The sequence below is a fragment of the Coregonus lavaretus genome (assembly GCF_964263955.1).
Source record: "Coregonus lavaretus genome assembly, chromosome: 32".
Classification (NCBI taxonomy): domain Eukaryota; kingdom Metazoa; phylum Chordata; class Actinopteri; order Salmoniformes; family Salmonidae; genus Coregonus; species Coregonus lavaretus.
The window spans coordinates 14,396,559-14,413,902 of NC_140019.1; the positions used below are offsets into that span (position 1 = coordinate 14,396,559).

Sequence of the window (17,344 nt, forward strand, 5' to 3'; positions counted from 1 at the left end):
AGCTGGACTGAACACTGGTGGAGCGGATTGCTCTAGCTCCGGAGTGGAGCAGCTGACCGGTACCGGACCAGGCACCGGTGGAACAGGCACGGGCTGTGCCGGACTGACGACGCACACCACTGGCTTGGTGTGGGGAGCAGGAACAGGCCGAGCCGGGCTGGCGACGTGCACCATAGGCTTGGTGCGGGGAGCAGGAGCGGGCCGGACCGGGCTGACGAAGCGCACCACTGACTTGGTGCAGAGAGCAGGAATGGACCGGGCCGGGCTGGCGACGCGCACCACTGACTTGGTGCGGGGAGCAGGAACAGGCCGGGCCGGGTTGGCGACGTGCACCCTAGGCTTGGTGCGGGGAGCAGGAACAGGCCGGACCGGGCTGACGAAGCGCACCATAGGCTTGGTGCGGGGAGCAGGAACAGGCCGGGCCAGGCTGGCAACGCGCACCATAGGCTTGGTGCGGGGAGCAGGAACGGGCCGGACCGGGCTGACGAAGCGCACCACTGACTTGGTGCGGGGAGCAGGAACGGGCCGGACCGGGCTGACGAAGCGCACCACTGACTTGGTGCGGGGAGCAGGAGCGGGCCGGGCCGGGCTGGCGACGCGCACCATAGGCTTGGTGCGGGGAGCAGGAACAGGCCGGGCCGGGCTGGCGACGCGCACCATAGGCTGGGTGCGTGGAGCAGGAACAGGCCGGGCCGGGCTGACGTCATGCACCACAGGCTCGATGCGAGGAACAGGAACAGGCCGGACCGTACTGGGGACACACACCACTGGCCCTACGCAGGGATCAGGAACGGGCCGGACCGGACTGGTAACACACCCCAGTACCTCTCGCCGTGCCTCTACACTTTCCCTCTCCTCTGTGACCAGTGGCCCCCTTAACCTGGCGGCCTCCTCTGCAAACCCGCTGGACCGCTCCATCGCGGCCTCCTGCTGCCCTGTCGTCCACGGCGTGAGCCCCCCCCTAAAAAATTTCTGGGTGTCTCTCCTCCCCGTGGACCAAGCCTCCCTATCTCTCGCCAGACTCTTCCTCCACTGCTCCAAAGTCCAACCACTCTGCTCTTCATTTGGCTTGGCCCAGTCGAGACTCTTCCTCCACTGCTCCCAAGTCCACCCTCTCTGCTCTTCACTAGGCTTGACCCAGTCGAGGTTGCCACGGAGATCCGCTAGCGATTCCCCTGGCGATGGCTCCTGGACACGCTGCTTGGTCCAGTTTTGGTGGGATCTTCTGTCACGATCGTCGGGAACAGAGGACCAATGCGCAGCGTTATTTGCAAACATATTTATTAAATAAAGATCACACGAACAAAAACAACAAAACGATAACGTGACGTCCTTGGATCAAACACAACCTACTTGGAACAAGATCCCACAAACACTGTGGGAAAACTGGCTGCTTAAGTATGGTTCTCAATCAGAGACAAGAAGCAACAGCTGATACACGTTGCCTCTGATTGAGAACCACATTGGCCAACATAGAAATACAATACTAGAATGGAAAACAAAGAGCACAAAACATACACTCTACACACCCTGGCTCAACATAAAAGAGTCCCTAGAGCCAGGGCGTGACACAACAAAGAGACCAAAGATAACCCTGAAAGAGCTGCAAAGCTCCACAGCGGAGATTGGAGTATCTGTCCATAGGACCACTTTAAGCTGTACACTCCAAAGAGCTGGGCTTTACAGAAGAGTGGCCAGAAAAAGCCATTGCTTAAAGAAAAAAAATAAGCAAACACGTTTGGTGTTCGCCAAAAGGCATGTGGGAGACTCCCCAAACATATGGAAGAAGGTACTCTGGTCAGATGAGACTAACATTGAGCTTTTTGGCAATCAAGGAAAAAGCTATGTCTGGCGCAAACCCAACACCTCTCATCACCCTGAGAACACCATCCCATGTTTTTCATCGGCAGGGACTGGGAAACTGGTCAGAATTGAAGGAATGATGGATGGTGCTAAATACAGGGACATTCTTGAGGGAAACCTGTTTCAGTCTTCCAGAGATTTGAGACTGAGGTGGAGGTTCACCTTCCAGCAGGACAATGACCCTAAGCATACTGCTAAAGCAACACTCGAATGGTTTAAGGGGAAACATTTAAATGTCTTGGAATGGCCTAGTTAAAGCCCAGACCTCAATCCAATTGAGAATCTGTGGTATGACTTAAAGATTGCTGTACACCAGCGAAACCCATCCAACTTGAAGGAGCTGGAGCAGTTTTGCCTTGAAGAATGGGCAAAAATCCCAGTGGTTAGATGTGCCAAGCTTATAGATACATACCCCAAGAGACTTGCAGCTGTAATTGCTGCAAAAGGTGGCTCTACAAAGTATTGACTTTGGGGGGGGGGTGGGGTGAATAGTTATGCACGCTCAAGTTTTCTGTTTTTTTGTCTTATTTCTTGTTTGTTTCACAATAAAAAATATTTAGCATCTTCAAAGTGGTAGGCATGTTGTGTAAATCAAATGATACAAACCCCCCCAAAATCCATTTTGATTCCAGGTTGTATGGCAACAAAATAGGAAAAATGCCAAGGGGGGTGAATACTTTCGCAAGCCACTGTATCATTTTGTATACATTTTTCAAGAATCATAGAAAACACTAAATTCCTCGGTGAACAACAGTTGACTAATTGTTCCTGTGATGTCCTTCCAGGTGATGAGGGGAAGGCCAACATTGAGGTGATCGTCCTGGTGTGTACAGGAGCTGCTGCAACCTTCCTCTGGCTCATGCTCATCCTCTTCATCCGCAAGCTGAGGAAGGTAACAAGAGATCTCCCTGCAATCACAGCTAGTTCTCTACTCTCTGTCTCACTCTTCTTGACTGTGAAGACATTTGAGAGTGTAAGCTGTTTGGATACTGCACTGGGGACTTGAATCACCATTGATTTTTCACTAGGTTAATTTAACCACAGCATAATGCCATTAAAAAACAATAATTTTTTGTAACAATGTGCAGACAGCATGCCCTTCTCAAGACCTATTCAAACATCCACACTACATTTTTGAGGTTTTTGTATGTGAGCTTCAGGAGTGGAGTGCAATCTCGCTATACAGATTTTGTCAACTGCGATCACTGAAATGTGTCTTGCGAAATGCAGTTTAATTGGGTGGGATAATTTTAGCTTGATGTTTGCGATTTCCACATTTCCTGGCATTGGAAAAGTTATGAGCTCGTGTTTGTGTGTATGACAAGAAAGTAGAGAACATGCCTCAACAGTCCTAAGACAATAGAAGTAGCTACAGTAATATTACAGCAATGGCACAGTCATGGTAGAGCATGTGCTCTTGTCCTTTAGTTAACATGAAAATAAATCATGTTTGATTTCACATACTTACTGTACATGAGCTCCATCACCATTTTCTTCTCCCTCTCCCCCCCCCCCCTTCCAGTCTGTGGATTATAAGATGGGTCCATCCATCATCATCGACCCAGACGAATTTCCTCTGGACGAGCAGTGTGAACTCCTGCAGTACGACAGCAGCAAGTGGGAGTTTCCCAGAGACCGCCTCAGACTGGGTGAGTAACTTACTACACCATACAGCACTGGTAGGGTCTAAGAAGTCACTCACCATGACGACGCTGTAACTCAAAGGCCTTTAGGCACCATGAAGGGGCACCTACTGTAAGTGTATTTATTTGTTCACCCTACACTTCACATCAACAGGTTAATGTAATTTTGATGAGGTGTCACCCATAACTCTGTGTCCTCTTAAACTGTGCGACCCTGTTTGCCCATTACATTGAAATATAGTCCCAGAGAGGATGGTATGTGGCAGAAGTGTCACCCCCCTGTGAAGAGGGTGTAGCGTCGTTAGTGTCCTGGTCTTAACGGCACTATATATCCTCTGGAGGAGCGCTTCACGGGCCCAGTGGTCAGAACCTCAGCAGGTTGTTGTAGCCCTTTCCTGCAGTCAATGACAAAAAGCGCCCTCTTTGGCCTCATTGGTGGAATGGTATTAATATTTTTCTTAATTAAATAATGAAAAATGATTCTTATTTTTTTTACATACGAAGATCCGAGTCTTCTGTGATGTATATAAAGTGTAATATTGGGATTCAAACTCAAAATTGAATACATTTCAACTCTACAGTATATCTGACATGGTACAGGTGTCTTCTTTTTTTTAAGCCCATAACCATGTGTGTGAGGTGTATACTTTTGTTTCAAAGTAGATTTGTTTCAATGTAGACCAAGAATCACTCTGTGTGACCCTGATTTAGCCCACTGCAGTAAAAGGTTAATTACAGGTCCATATCTCCCCTGACAGGGAACCCAACCTGATTTACTTAACTCACTGGCCTCTCTCTCTCTCTCTCTCTCTCTCTCTCTCTCTCTCTCTCTCTCTCTCTCTCTCTCTCTCTCTCTGTTCCAGGCAAAACTCTGGGCCATGGAGCCTTCGGGAAAGTGGTGGAGGCTTCTGCTTTTGGGATCGACAAGCTCTCGACCTGCAAGACTGTGGCCGTCAAAATGCTGAAAGGTATGGTAGAGGCATTATTATCAAGACTTTCATCTGAAAACGTAACATATGCTCATTAACAGTACTCTCACGTCATTTCTGTTGGAAAACTATGCTGAAAAGTGATACAGGTTGTTTTCCACATGGCTTCCTTTCGCTCCCACCTGGTGGAAATGGTACTGATGAAGGTGCTCCTCTCCTAATGCAGGTGGACAGGCCTACAGTATAAACACAACAGCCATTGTTCTGAGTGTAACAGATGTAAAACAGCCATCTGTCACTTCAGTAGATGATTTGGTTTCTCGTGCATGATATGAAATCAAAAGCTGTGATAGCGCGTGTGTGCAATTAACAGTTGCGCACGGGGTATTCGTTCAAAGTAGGCGTGTGATAGCTGCTTCTCACAGACTGTTTGGCCTGAGCGAGACTAAGACCTTGGTGTACCTGATGAGGATGGCAGTCTGCAGATATGACAGGAATCAGGAAAGCATTCCACTTGGGTCCAAGATTTGCAGGTGATGAAAAGTTTAAAAGTGTAAGGTACAAATTATGCATCAACAAAAAATATGCACGTCAATCCTTATTAATGATTGTAACTCTGATGTTTTTTTAGATACACAAACAATTGAAAACAACGACTCCCCTCTTCTTTCCCCACATAAGATTTATGGTCACCATAACTTACAGCCACATTTCACAATCTTTCTAAATCTGGCAGAACATATTTATTCCATCGAAATGGAAGCGAAAAGCAATGTGGAAGAAGAGAGACTCCAGAAGCAAGAGAGACTGTCCAAGGGATTTGGCCGAGTGATCTTAGCAGAGTAATAATTTCAGCCCAACATCACTGGCTGTATCCCCTTAGGGTCGAAGTGGTCAAACTAACTTTCCACTTGGCTCTGTTGGGATGGTCAACTCTAACTCTGTAGACTAATGGGACCATGTCTGGATAGTGATGGTGTTGTGATAGGGTTAGGGTTAGCTACATGATAAATCAGGCCATTTGTTAGATATTTCCGTCAGTGTCACAGCATTAATCATCCCCTTCCATTAATCACAGAGGAACCAAGCGCACCGGCTGGCTGCTGCTCCGCTGCTCTGCTCCAGGAACCCCAGGTCAAACGTAATGAAAAGCAGCTCACTTCCTTAAACTGACCCTCCGAGGGGTGGTTTGAGACTCACCGTCAGTCAGCTCCAGCTTCCAGAGCAGGCTGGGACCACTGTGATGAGCCAACATAAGACAGAGCAGAAGTACAGACCCAAAACTCAGCTCAACTCTCATGTTCTCCATTCATTATTTAAATTCAAGTCATTGATTCATTATTAAAATCGACTAAAATCCCTGTTAGAGTAAACCACATCCAGGGAGTCAGTGATGGATAAGAGCAAGAATATTTCGCACCATTTTGTTCAGTCGATGTTTTCATTTTGTTTATCAGTTAGGGACATCATTGTTTACTACCATTGCTAACTCCAACCAACTGTGGCCAGATGAGCTTTTCAGATAATGAAAGAGAGAGACATTACACAGGCTCATTGGACGCATTAGGCTGCCACCCAACATTGACTAGTATTCCACAGTCTTTGAGATCAACGTAGCAGAGAGGTTGACTTATGGTTGACCATTAATCTTTGGCGTCGATGGCACCCCAAAAAGGACCAGTCACTTTGATGGTGTTTAGTTTATTTGGTTAAGAATAACCCTCCATCTGACCTCATAGCGTGCCTGACACAGATATCTGCCTCTTATATGATGTGTAGAGTAGATATACAACTGAGAAAAACAACAGCATTATCTGTTCTTGGATAGAATAATGTTCACAGTCAACAGTTAAATTGTCTCTCCATGTGTGCTGCAGGGTTTATTTTGATGTAATGTATGGCCGTGCTTTGGGTTGTGCCCTCTTGTATGCGAGTATCTGTTTGAATGTGAGAGAAGGCGGATGTTTATTTTTTAATTTAAATATATTCCCATGTTAACTTAATTTATTTCCTGCCATTATCTTTGCATACCATCTTAACCTGGCACATTGAATGTTCTCATGTAGAGGATCTTATTATCTTATATGAAACCTTCCTTGCCTATCTTAAATCTCCTCCACATGTATCAAATCTGTTCTTTATTTTACATCTATACTGTTTGGTTTCCAGACGTCCATGAACATACATCAGTTGGAGTAATCTTAAACAAAGCTAAATAACTTAGATGAAAATGTAATTTAAAGTCAAAATGCATCCACACTTTTGAGGGGTTGTATGAAACAGTATCCCCGCAATAGGACATTTATATTTAACCAGCATCCCTCCCCACCCCATCTTTTTACGCTGCTGCTACTCTGTTAATTATTTATGCATAGTCACTTTAACTCTACCCACATGTACATATTACTTCAACTACCTCAACTAGCCGGTGCCCCCGCACATTGACTCTGCACCGGTACCCCCCTGTATATATAGCCTCCCTACTGTTATTTTATTTTACTTCTGCTCTTTTTTTCTCAACACTTTTTTGTTGTTTTATTCTACTTTTTTATTAAAAATAAATGCACTGTTGGTTAAGGGCTGTAAGTAAGCATTTCACTGTAATGTCTGCACCTGTTGTATTCGGCGCATGTGGCCAATAACATTTGATTTGATTTGATTTGAAATGGTCTGTGTGTTTTTGTTGTAACAGGAGGAGCTACGACAAATGAGCGCAAGGCTCTGATGTCAGAGCTGAAGATCCTGATCCACATTGGTCATCATTTGAACGTGGTCAACCTGCTGGGAGCCTGCACCAAGCCTGGAGGTGAGAGAGAGAGAGACAGGACAGGGTTAACTCTATGGTCAAACTTAGCCACACTGAATGACTTGTGAATTAAATGTATAAATTGCTGGAATCTCCAAGAAAATCCTTCATGATTTCAACACACTGTTTTCACAGTTTATGAGTCATTACTTGTTAATCATTTTCTTTGAATTCTGTGTTTCTTTCTTCTCAGGGCCATTGATGATGATAGTGGAGTACTGCAAATATGGAAACTTGTCAAACTACTTGAGAAGCAAGAGGGCTGATTTCATCGTTTATAAGGTAAATCAGGACCTCCATGACTGAAGCTTTCAGAAATCTGCATTCTCAGTCAACCTATTCAAAAGCATTCATGATTTAGTCTATGTCTCAACCTAATAGGAAAAGCCCAGATTGTCAGCAGAGCCGCATTCTAAAGGTTTGCATCTGTATCTCGTGTGTGTCTTGTCAGAGCCAGGACAGTGAGGTGGTGACGTCGGGGTCGGGCTGTGACCTCAGCGAGCTCATCAAGCGGCGCCTGGAGAGCGTGGCAAGCACCGGAAGCTCGGCCAGCTCCGGCTTCGTGGAAGATAAGAGCTACTGTGACTCAGAGGAAGAGGAGGAAGGTAAACTAAAGGAGCCAACGGCGTCTTCCTTCCCCTCACCTCCACCCCACCCTCCCCCTGATTGTTTTCTTCCCTGGGCCTGATGGGACATTTCCTCCTCCTGTTCATAATTGCAATCGATAGAACAGAACCCCAGGCTGACACCCACTGGGCCTGGATGAGAAGGAGGAATGGAGGAGAAGGCCTCTGTTGACTTCCTCCTCTGACAGGAGTGTTTGTCTGGTCCTGGCGTATCGGACATTTCGTTTTGTGATGTGTTATTTCTGGTGTGATTAAATATTTACTCAGGTGGGATGGTGGAAGGAGTCCTCTGGGTTCCTCCACAAACCCCCCTGCTGTCACACTGCACCGATATCACACGTCTCACCCCATATCTAAAATAACACCAAGCATCCTCTCCTGTCTTTGAAGGATGTTTTTAATAAGACAGAGACTGTAGGTGGATGAATGAACCGTACTGTACGTGACAAAAGGTGTTTTGATGATGGCATGTTGCAGGTTTTTTTGTGTGGGAGGCTTACATAAAAAATATATATGGAGTTGTTGATCATGCATGTATACATGTGTATTGTGCATAATTAATGTTACACCATACTAAATCATGTTTATGAAAATAGCTTGTATTCATTACTGCTTTATGTTTTTGTTTTACCCTCAGAGCCAGAGGATCTGTACAAGAGAGTGCTGACGATGGAAGATTTGATTTGCTACAGTTTCCAAGTTGCAAAAGGCATGGAGTTCCTGGCTTCACGCAAGGTATGCACTTCCTCTAGGCAAATTACTGTATCAAAATCAATTTGTTTGCGAAAGGCAGTCTGGTAAGACACATGTTGCTGTTTCTAATCCACTAATACCAGTTTATAAAGCTTTATTCTGTCCAGTTGACTTTAATAAAATGCTGTTGTATTTTGACAGCTGGGGAAGTTGTTTTTGTTCACCTTTTTCATTCATAGTCAACTATGTTCCCTGTGAGTCTATTGGCATATTGACTATAATCAGTCTAAAGCTCATTCACATTTAAAAGTCAGTCACAAGCTCTGGGAGAGCAGATGAGACTAATTAGTGAACCGATTGTTGTAACTATCCCCATTAGAGAGAAGGGCTTAACCTGGATATGGAACACTTCACATCAGAATATCACTGATGACTGTTCCATATAGTTGTCTTAGCTGACATGCACAGGGCCATGAGTGTTTCCTGTAAGGTCACATGGTCAGGAAATAGTCCTGGCTCTAGCCATGCATTATCACATTAGGCTGAAGCTTAACTTGAGATATCTCCACATAACTCAAACTTTCATGTAAAGTCATACATTGATGTCAATCCTAATCATATTGTATGTTTTTTCTTCTTTTCGTTAGTGTATTCATCGTGACCTGGCTGCAAGAAACATCTTACTGTCGGAGAATAATGTTGTGAAGATTTGCGATTTTGGACTGGCCAGAGACATCTACAAAGACCCAGACTACATTCGCAAAGGAGATGTTAGTAGCTACATACTGTACTACTATTAATCTGACATAATAAGTACATTATATATGTGATGAAATGCACCAATGACTTGACGATTACCGCCTGTTGTGTGAAAGAGACCAGAGACTGTAACTTGACTACCATCATTCAAGAAAACTCAGCTTGATGGAAAAGGACAATAACAGTGGTCTGTTACCACCGACTTGGCAAAAACGACAGCGCCTTCAGAAAGTATTCATACCCCTTGACTTATTCCACATTTTGTTGTGATACAGCCTGAATTCAAAATGGATTCACACAATACCCCAAATTTATTGAAAATGAAGTACAGAAATATCTAATTTACATAAGTATTCAGACGCCTGAGTCAATACATGTTAGAATCACCTTTGGCAGCAATTACAGCTGTGAGTCTTTCTGGGTAAGTCTGTAAGAGCTTTGCACACACCTGGATTGTACAATATTCTTTTCAAAATTCTTCAAGCTTTGTCAAATTGGTTGTTGATCATTGCTACACAGCCATTTTCAAGACTTGCCATAGATTTTCAAGCAGATTTAAGTAGAAACTGTAACTCAGCCACTCAGGAACATTCACTGTCTTCTTGATAAGCAACTCCAGTGTAGATTTGGCCTTGTGTTTTAGGTTATTGTCCTGCTGAAAGGTGAATTCATCTCCCAGTGTCTGGTAGAAAGCAGACTGAACTAGGTTTTCCTCTAGGATTTTGCCTGTGCTTAGCTCCGTTATGTTTCTTTTTTATCCTGAAAAACTCCCCAGTCCTTAACGATTACAAGCATACCCATAACATGATGCAGCCACCACTATGCGTGAAAATATGGAAAATGGTGTTGTATTGGATTTGCCCCAAACATAACACTTTGTATTCAGGACAAAATGTTTTTTGCTTTGCCACATTTTTTGCAGTATTACTTTAGTAATATATATTTTTATTCTGTACAGGCTTCCTTCTTTTTACTCTGTCAATTAGGTTAGTATTGTGGAGTAACTACAATGTTGTTGATCCATCCTCAGTTTTTTCCTATCACAGCCATTCAACTCTTTAACTGTTTTATAGTCACCATTGGCCTCTTGTTGAAATCCCTGAGCGGAGTTAGGAAGGATGCCTATATCTTTGTAGTGACTGGGTGTATTGATATACCATCCAAAGTGTAATTAATAACTTCACCATGCTCAACGGGATATTCCATGTCTGCTTTTTTTTACCCATCTACCAATAGGCATTGGAAAACCTCCCTGGTCTTTGTGGTGGAATCTGTGTTTGAATTCACTACTCGACTGAGGGACCTTACAGATAATTAATTGTATGTGTGGGGTACAGAGATGAGGTTGTCATTCAAAAATTACGTTAAACACTTTTATTGCACACAGAGTGAGTCCATACAATTTATGTGACTTCTTAAGCACATTTTTACTCCTGAACTTATTTAGGCTTGCCATAACTAAGGGGTCTTATTGACTCAATACATTTCAGCTTTTCATTTGTAATTAATTTGTACAAATCTCGAAAAACATAATTCCATTTTGACATTATGGGGCATTGTGTGTAGGCCAGTGACCAAAATATCTCAATTTAATCCATTTTAAATTCAGGCTGTAACAACAAAATGTGGAAAAAGTAAAGGGGTGTGAATACTTTCTGAAGGTACTGTAAAGACAGACTGAATAAATGCAATAGTTCTGGGAAATGCCAGATATTCTGGGCAGATTTCAGTGTTTGTCTGAATACAGAATAAACGTGTCTGTCTGCATAGACTAGAGGATGTTTGGTTGTTGAGGATGTTTGGTAGAGCTACGGCATGAGGGCATGTATGCTACTTTACTCAACTCAAGCCCTTCTGCTTCTCCTCAGATGTGACAGGTTGGTTATTGATGGTATTAGTGAGAGAGCCAGTCACACAGGTGAGATGAGATACCGATTTAAAAGAGCTGTCGTCTCTTATCTCCATCTCTCCCCCCCTACAGTCCAGACTGCCCCTCAAGTGGATGGCGCCAGAGGCCATTTTTGACAAGATCTACACCACTCAAAGCGATGTGTGGTCCTTTGGAGTCCTAATGTGGGAGATTTTCTCTCTGGGTAAATATACATTCCTTTAGTCCTGACCAGGAATGACTCACTGTGCCTTATTGTCCCTCACCTCCTCACCTGACCTCCCAATCAGCAGAATTAATGAGCAGAAATGAACAAACAGCAGTACACATTTCACAACGCAGCCATTTGGAACATTACAGACTTATTCAATGCAGATTTCCTCTGTTGTGTAGGTCCTTATCTTGAATCTCATCTACAAGGACTATTGTTTTAAGACTGGTAATGAAACTACAAACATGGACTGCTTCCATGCTCACTGCCCTTTTTTGCCCCACAATTTACTTCTTTCAGAGAAATTCTATTATGCTAAATGTGTTTTTGTTATTTCTCTGTAAACATTACTGCTTAGAATTAGTTTTTTATGAAATAGTCTCAAAATTGTTTTCAAAAAAGCTTTTGCAAATGTAATCTTACAATTTTGCACACAGTGTGCAGTATTCCTTACAAAGAAAGGAGAGGTTTCTTTCTGTCATCAGCCAGCGATGTTCAGTGAGGAGTCTCCAGTCAGCTAGCGAGGCAAGGTGCCCCCAGCCTTGCAGCTTCTCCAGATGTACTGGGTCATAACTGTCTTCTGCTACTGCATAATTGTGCCTCTGGGATAAAACGGGGCTGCATTGTCAGCTTGAGAAAACTATTTTCATGCTGCTCATGCAAAAGCATGAGTGAACTTCGACTGTGAATTTTATCACAGGCAAGGGCCATTAAAAAGAAAGAATACCTCCCATTTAAGCCGTCCGTTCCATTCCCAGCTGGCAATGCAAATGCGCTGTAACCAAGCAGCCGATCAATGTAAATGTTTGCCCCTGCTGTGAAACCACTGCAACCTTTGAGACGCCATTGAACGTAGGTCCATGACAGTCTTCACACCGTGCAACAAAGCAGACCAAGCTGTTCAATAGCAAGACTCCACATGACATATTGTATGCTCAAATGTCACCATAGGTAGCAAGGACAACATTCAGAGTAAATGTTAGGAAAGTGTAAGGAAAGAACAGTACATTGATGCAGGGCTTTAGGTTTGATTGTGCTGCTACACTTGCCATGAAGCCAATCACCAGGAGGACTTGGGTCAACAAAAAAGGGTGTGAAATGTGAACTACCTCAAGACATGGGGTACATGCAAACACTCGTTCTCTCTCTCGCTCTCTCTCTCTCATGCTTTCTCTTTGTCTCTCACTCTCTCTCTCTCATGCTCTCTCTTTATCGCTCTCTCTCTCTCTCGCTCACTCTCTCTCTCTCTCTCTCTCTCCTCTCTCTCTCTCTCTCTCTCTCTCTCTCTCTCTCTCTCTCTCTCTCTCTCTCTCTCTCTCTCTCTCTCTCTCTCTCTCTCTCTCTCTCTCTCTCTCTCTCTCTCTCTCTCTCTCTCTCTTACTCTCTCTCTTTCTCCTGTAATCTTTCTTTGTCACAACCACACACACTCTGTTTGGTCCCCAGTAAGAGTAGCTGCTGCCTTGGCAACAACTAATGGGGATCCTAATAAAATACAATAAAAAAAGACTAAATACCCACAGGCACTGATACATATACCTTCAAAGAACCACTCGCTCACTCACACATCATGGTTGGAGTTAACATGGTCTTAGAAAGATAAATTAGGACACGAAACGACTGCAAAAAAATTACAAACACTCAGGTCTGGCAACCTGATAGGTGTTTGAAGGTCAAAGGTTTGCTCCAGTCCCAAGATGCTGGCATATGCATATCGAGACTTGACCCGCAGTCTAGCAGCTTGAGTTTTGGATTTCCATGTCTTGTTAGTTTAGGTGCCAAACCATCAACTACACCCTGGTTTCTGTGTTAGACATGAGTTATGCGGTAATCAAACTATTTGTTTACCATGATTGGTTGATGTGATGGAGAGAAAAGATAAAAGGGTGTTCTAGCAGGCGACTCCTCCTCCTAAGACTGCTTGTTAATATCCACATAGTGCTCTGGAGATTTAGATGCTATCTGATATTGTGTCAGGGATCTCAGTCGGGTACATGAAAATATTTGTTCATGAGTCAGGAAATGTTTATGGATTACATGGCATGGACAATATTTTCGAAAACCCCAACTGGATTGGATATTTGATACAAGTTGGCTTAGTGTATTACTGCTTTTATTTAGACTGAGCCAAGCATGAATTAAAGTTATATTTTAAAAATCATGCCTCACCCCCGATATTCCAATTTCATCATTATTCTAGCACTATCTCTAGATGTTATTCAATGTATAATATCATTGCTCATGTGTAAGGTCAATCAGTTGATGTTTAAACAGTCTTAACCTAGTATTTATGAAGCTTTCTTCTCTAATCTGTATAAAGTATCCAACCCTCTCTATGTGGGAGATTTAAGTGTCTGATAACCCTCCACCTCTCACTCTCCCTCTCCCCTCCCCAGGTGCCTCTCCATATCCCGGCTTACACATCGATGAGGAGTTCTGCTGCCGACTGAAGGAAGGGACCAGGATGAGAGCTCCGGAATACTCCTCCTCTGAAATGTAAGGATCAAGCAATCTTTGTTTCTCCATTACTTAACATACAAACCCCATCTCATCATCTAACTCAGGCCAAAAAAGGAAGAGTTTGAAGAGTGGCCCATGTCAGAAGGTTCATCATAAATGCTATAGCTCTCTTACCTCTTGCCTGTGCATAATACACTGGGCTCTCTTGGCTCTTGAAACTTGTAAAGAGCCTGAAGCATGCCTCTAGTCATGTCTCCGTATCCCCCAACCTCTCCTGAGGGTAATTAGCTAACAGGAACTCTTGCTCAGAGCAACACATTAAAGGGCAGTCAAGAAAAGCCTCCCATATTGATATAGCTGAAAAGAGGCCTTGTATCAGCTCCTTCATTTATGAGAATGGGCGACAGGGCTGATAGGCATCGTGGGTAATCCAGCTCTGAATGTGGAGGAGAGACGGGAGCTGCTGATTGGCAGTTAACTGAGGGGGCTGCGGGCGCATCCATTTTAAGACTGACATCGATGCGGCCGTAATTAAGCCCCACATTAAAGGCTGGGGGAGTGGTGAGCGGCCTGGGGGAGCAGCTAGACACAGGGCAATGAGAGCAAAAGGGCGGGAGACTCCCTCCCCTTGTCCACACAAGGGGGCTCTGAAGCAGGGCAGAGGTGGACGCTGCTGCTGAAACAGAATATCTTTGGGGGAGTCTAGGGGGGTTTCTCCTGGCCCTGTGGTATCAGTGCTGTTTGTCTAGCAGGGAGGTGGACTGGATAGGGAGAGCTAGGGTTGTTGTTGCCTTTAGGTGACTGGGTGGCTTCTCAGCAGGGCGCCCTGTCTGGGGCTCTCTCTCTCTCACTCACTGTCCCAGGCTATGGCACACGTCCGAGTTTACAATAAGGACCCCTTGCTCTCACTTCCTGAGCTCTGCTCTTAATCAATCTCACATTCAGTTATATGTGCACATGTGTGTGCATAGCATTTGGTTTTCATTTGTGACAGAGTGTGGTGGAGTCAAACTTCCTCTTTCTTATTCATTTAGAAATGATAAATGTTGTATTTATGTTTTATAACTCTGTACCAATGAGAAGTCCAGAATTCGTTTAAACATCTTATGCCAACTGGAGACAAGTTAATGGATATATCACCAATACATGGGAGATGGTGATTGGAGATGACCAGCAAAATACGATCCAGACTGGAGTCTTAAGCCGATGTCACACGAAGCAATCTGGAGGCAATTTATGTTGCTTGCAACAAAGTTGCATCTGGGTTGCTCCGTGTGTCACTCCCCAAAAGTTGCCTGAAACTTAGTTGCATTGCATCGCAGGAGATAGAAATCAATCCTATTTCACGCAACTGACTGTATGCAATGTCCAATCAGTGAGTAGAAAAAAAGTTTCGGTCGACTCGTCATATCATTCTGTTCGGAACTCCGACCCAGTTGTCATGTCAATACAGCTGTCAGTGCTGCTACAAATGGCGACAAAAGAGACATGGCAAATGGGAAATGTATAAACAATTCTAGACACCGTGGCTAGTTGTGGTTTATGTACATGGTCTGGCAGTCAATACATGTAATTTTAAAAGTGAACCCAGACCTTTCTCTGTTCAGTTTCAATTGAAATTGTCCAACATGAACTGCACTAGCTAGCTAGCTTAGCTCGTCGGTAGCTTGGTTAGCTTGCTAGCTAGCTTGGTAAAGCATAGTTGGCAAATAGGCAACATTTTGGCTAGCTAGCTAAATTGTACAGCCAGCATTTTGTCTATATATCAATGCTGTTACAATGACCAAATGTTTGAATAAAAAATCATTTATGAAACCAGGATGTGATGTATGACAGGATTGGATGTTGCATGCAATTTCAATTGCGTTTGAATTGCTTTGTGTATCAGCAAAGTTGCTTGAGATGATGTCACTTGCAACTCTGCAACAGAAATTGTGTCCAAATTGCTTCATGTGACACAGGCTTTAGAGAGCATGGACGCGAATAGAAGTAAATGCAGCTCGGTAGATCCAGAGCCAGACCCACTGGTGCCAAGTTCCTCTCTCTAAGATCCCTCTCTAAGATACTTTCCATTCTGGTTCAAAGCAAAGCGGTCCATTGACAGAATGAAGATATAGAGAGCATGTTCATGCCATGGAACCATGATGTACAACCTGCCTCTTGTCTGAGATAAACACAAGACCCACTGATAGCACTTTAAATGGCAAGCAGAGGAGCGGTACACACTCTCGTCTACAGGGGTAATACCCCTTCTCCCACACTTCTCCTTTGATCGTGTGTGGGAGCCTGGGATCCAGAGTCTCTGACCCTGACCTTGACCCCAACCCCCCCGTTATATGGATGATGAAAGGGACCGGAGGGCCGGGCGATACAGGGTGGTATATCTACGCTGCTGCTGGTGCACCGGCTCGTCAGGAATGTGACCCTCCGCTTAAAAGATCGAAAGTTCCTCCATCAGCCCAACGGCGATCTGATGCATCCTCATCGGAATGTGGAAGACGCTCCTCAAGACGCGGGAATAGAGAAAAACGGATGTCCACCTCCCAACATCCCACAACTGTCTTGCCAGAAGAGAGTAGTGGACTAAGGAATTCTGACCACCACAATGGCCCCCCACGGCAAAGTATTCCCTGAAGAGACAGAAGAGGAGGAACCAATTTTTCCCCTTACGCAGCAGAGAGGAAGCAGGGTTGAAATTGTGCGGCCGTACGATGCTGTCTACATCCCCTCCTCTTGATGTGCGGCCCATGTGGGCTCATGGTGGTCAACTCTGGGATTCCATTCTGTCACTGTGAGGATATTAGGAGTCCCTCCACCTGGCCAAGGACACTCATTAACATGGGAATCACAGCCCAGCAACCCGGTCATTTCTCCAGCCAATCTCCACTGCACCGAGAGGAGAGGAGAAGTCTTGCCAAGCCAAGCCAAGGTCTGGGTTCACTGAATACAAACACAGATGGAGAGGGCAAAAGACGGAGGATGTAATGCTTTTTACAGTAATTTTCTCCAAACTCCAAATTGACTCAATCTGGTGCCAGTCAGAGGAACATAATAGAGCTAATGGGCACCTGGCTCTGTTTACGTAAGGGCCTCTGTGTTTGGGGGCCGCGCTCCGTAGTAAGAAACAGGCTAGGGATCCATCATCACCTCTGACTGTAGGGTTTGATTTAAACAGCAGCCGCGGCCTGCACTCCATCTCTGAATTCCTCAACGGCCGATTCCAGCCATTATTACAGGCCACTGCTGCAGTGGAAACACAGCACAAAACGGCCCTGAGTCTTCCCACATGGGCAGAGAGGCTGACAGCTCGTCAAAGACCTGAGGGGGGCTCTGAGCGTTCCTAATGTTCACACCAAGACCTAGAGGGAACGAGATACAGCCCCAGAGACCAGATTATCCTTGGAAAATGAAATATTGGATATATGAGTATTTTAGATGACAGTTGATTTGGATGAAAGCCAGCTACAGG

General features: G+C 44.6%; 1 protein-coding gene across 1 annotated transcript in view; it reads left to right on the forward strand.

Annotated features, from left to right (window-relative positions):
* LOC311107517 (vascular endothelial growth factor receptor kdr-like) overlaps positions 1-17,344 on the forward strand; it is a 68,917-nt gene that overhangs the window by 40,626 nt on the left and 10,947 nt on the right. The window contains exons 16-25 of the mRNA XM_084150017.1: positions 2,649-2,755; positions 3,386-3,512; positions 4,370-4,474; positions 7,128-7,241; positions 7,435-7,523; positions 7,693-7,846; positions 8,505-8,602; positions 9,208-9,330; positions 11,301-11,412; positions 13,812-13,911. Of these exons, the coding sequence (XP_084006143.1) occupies positions 2,649-2,755; positions 3,386-3,512; positions 4,370-4,474; positions 7,128-7,241; positions 7,435-7,523; positions 7,693-7,846; positions 8,505-8,602; positions 9,208-9,330; positions 11,301-11,412; positions 13,812-13,911 (1,129 nt within the window). The remainder of the gene's footprint in view (positions 1-2,648; positions 2,756-3,385; positions 3,513-4,369; positions 4,475-7,127; positions 7,242-7,434; positions 7,524-7,692; positions 7,847-8,504; positions 8,603-9,207; positions 9,331-11,300; positions 11,413-13,811; positions 13,912-17,344) is intronic.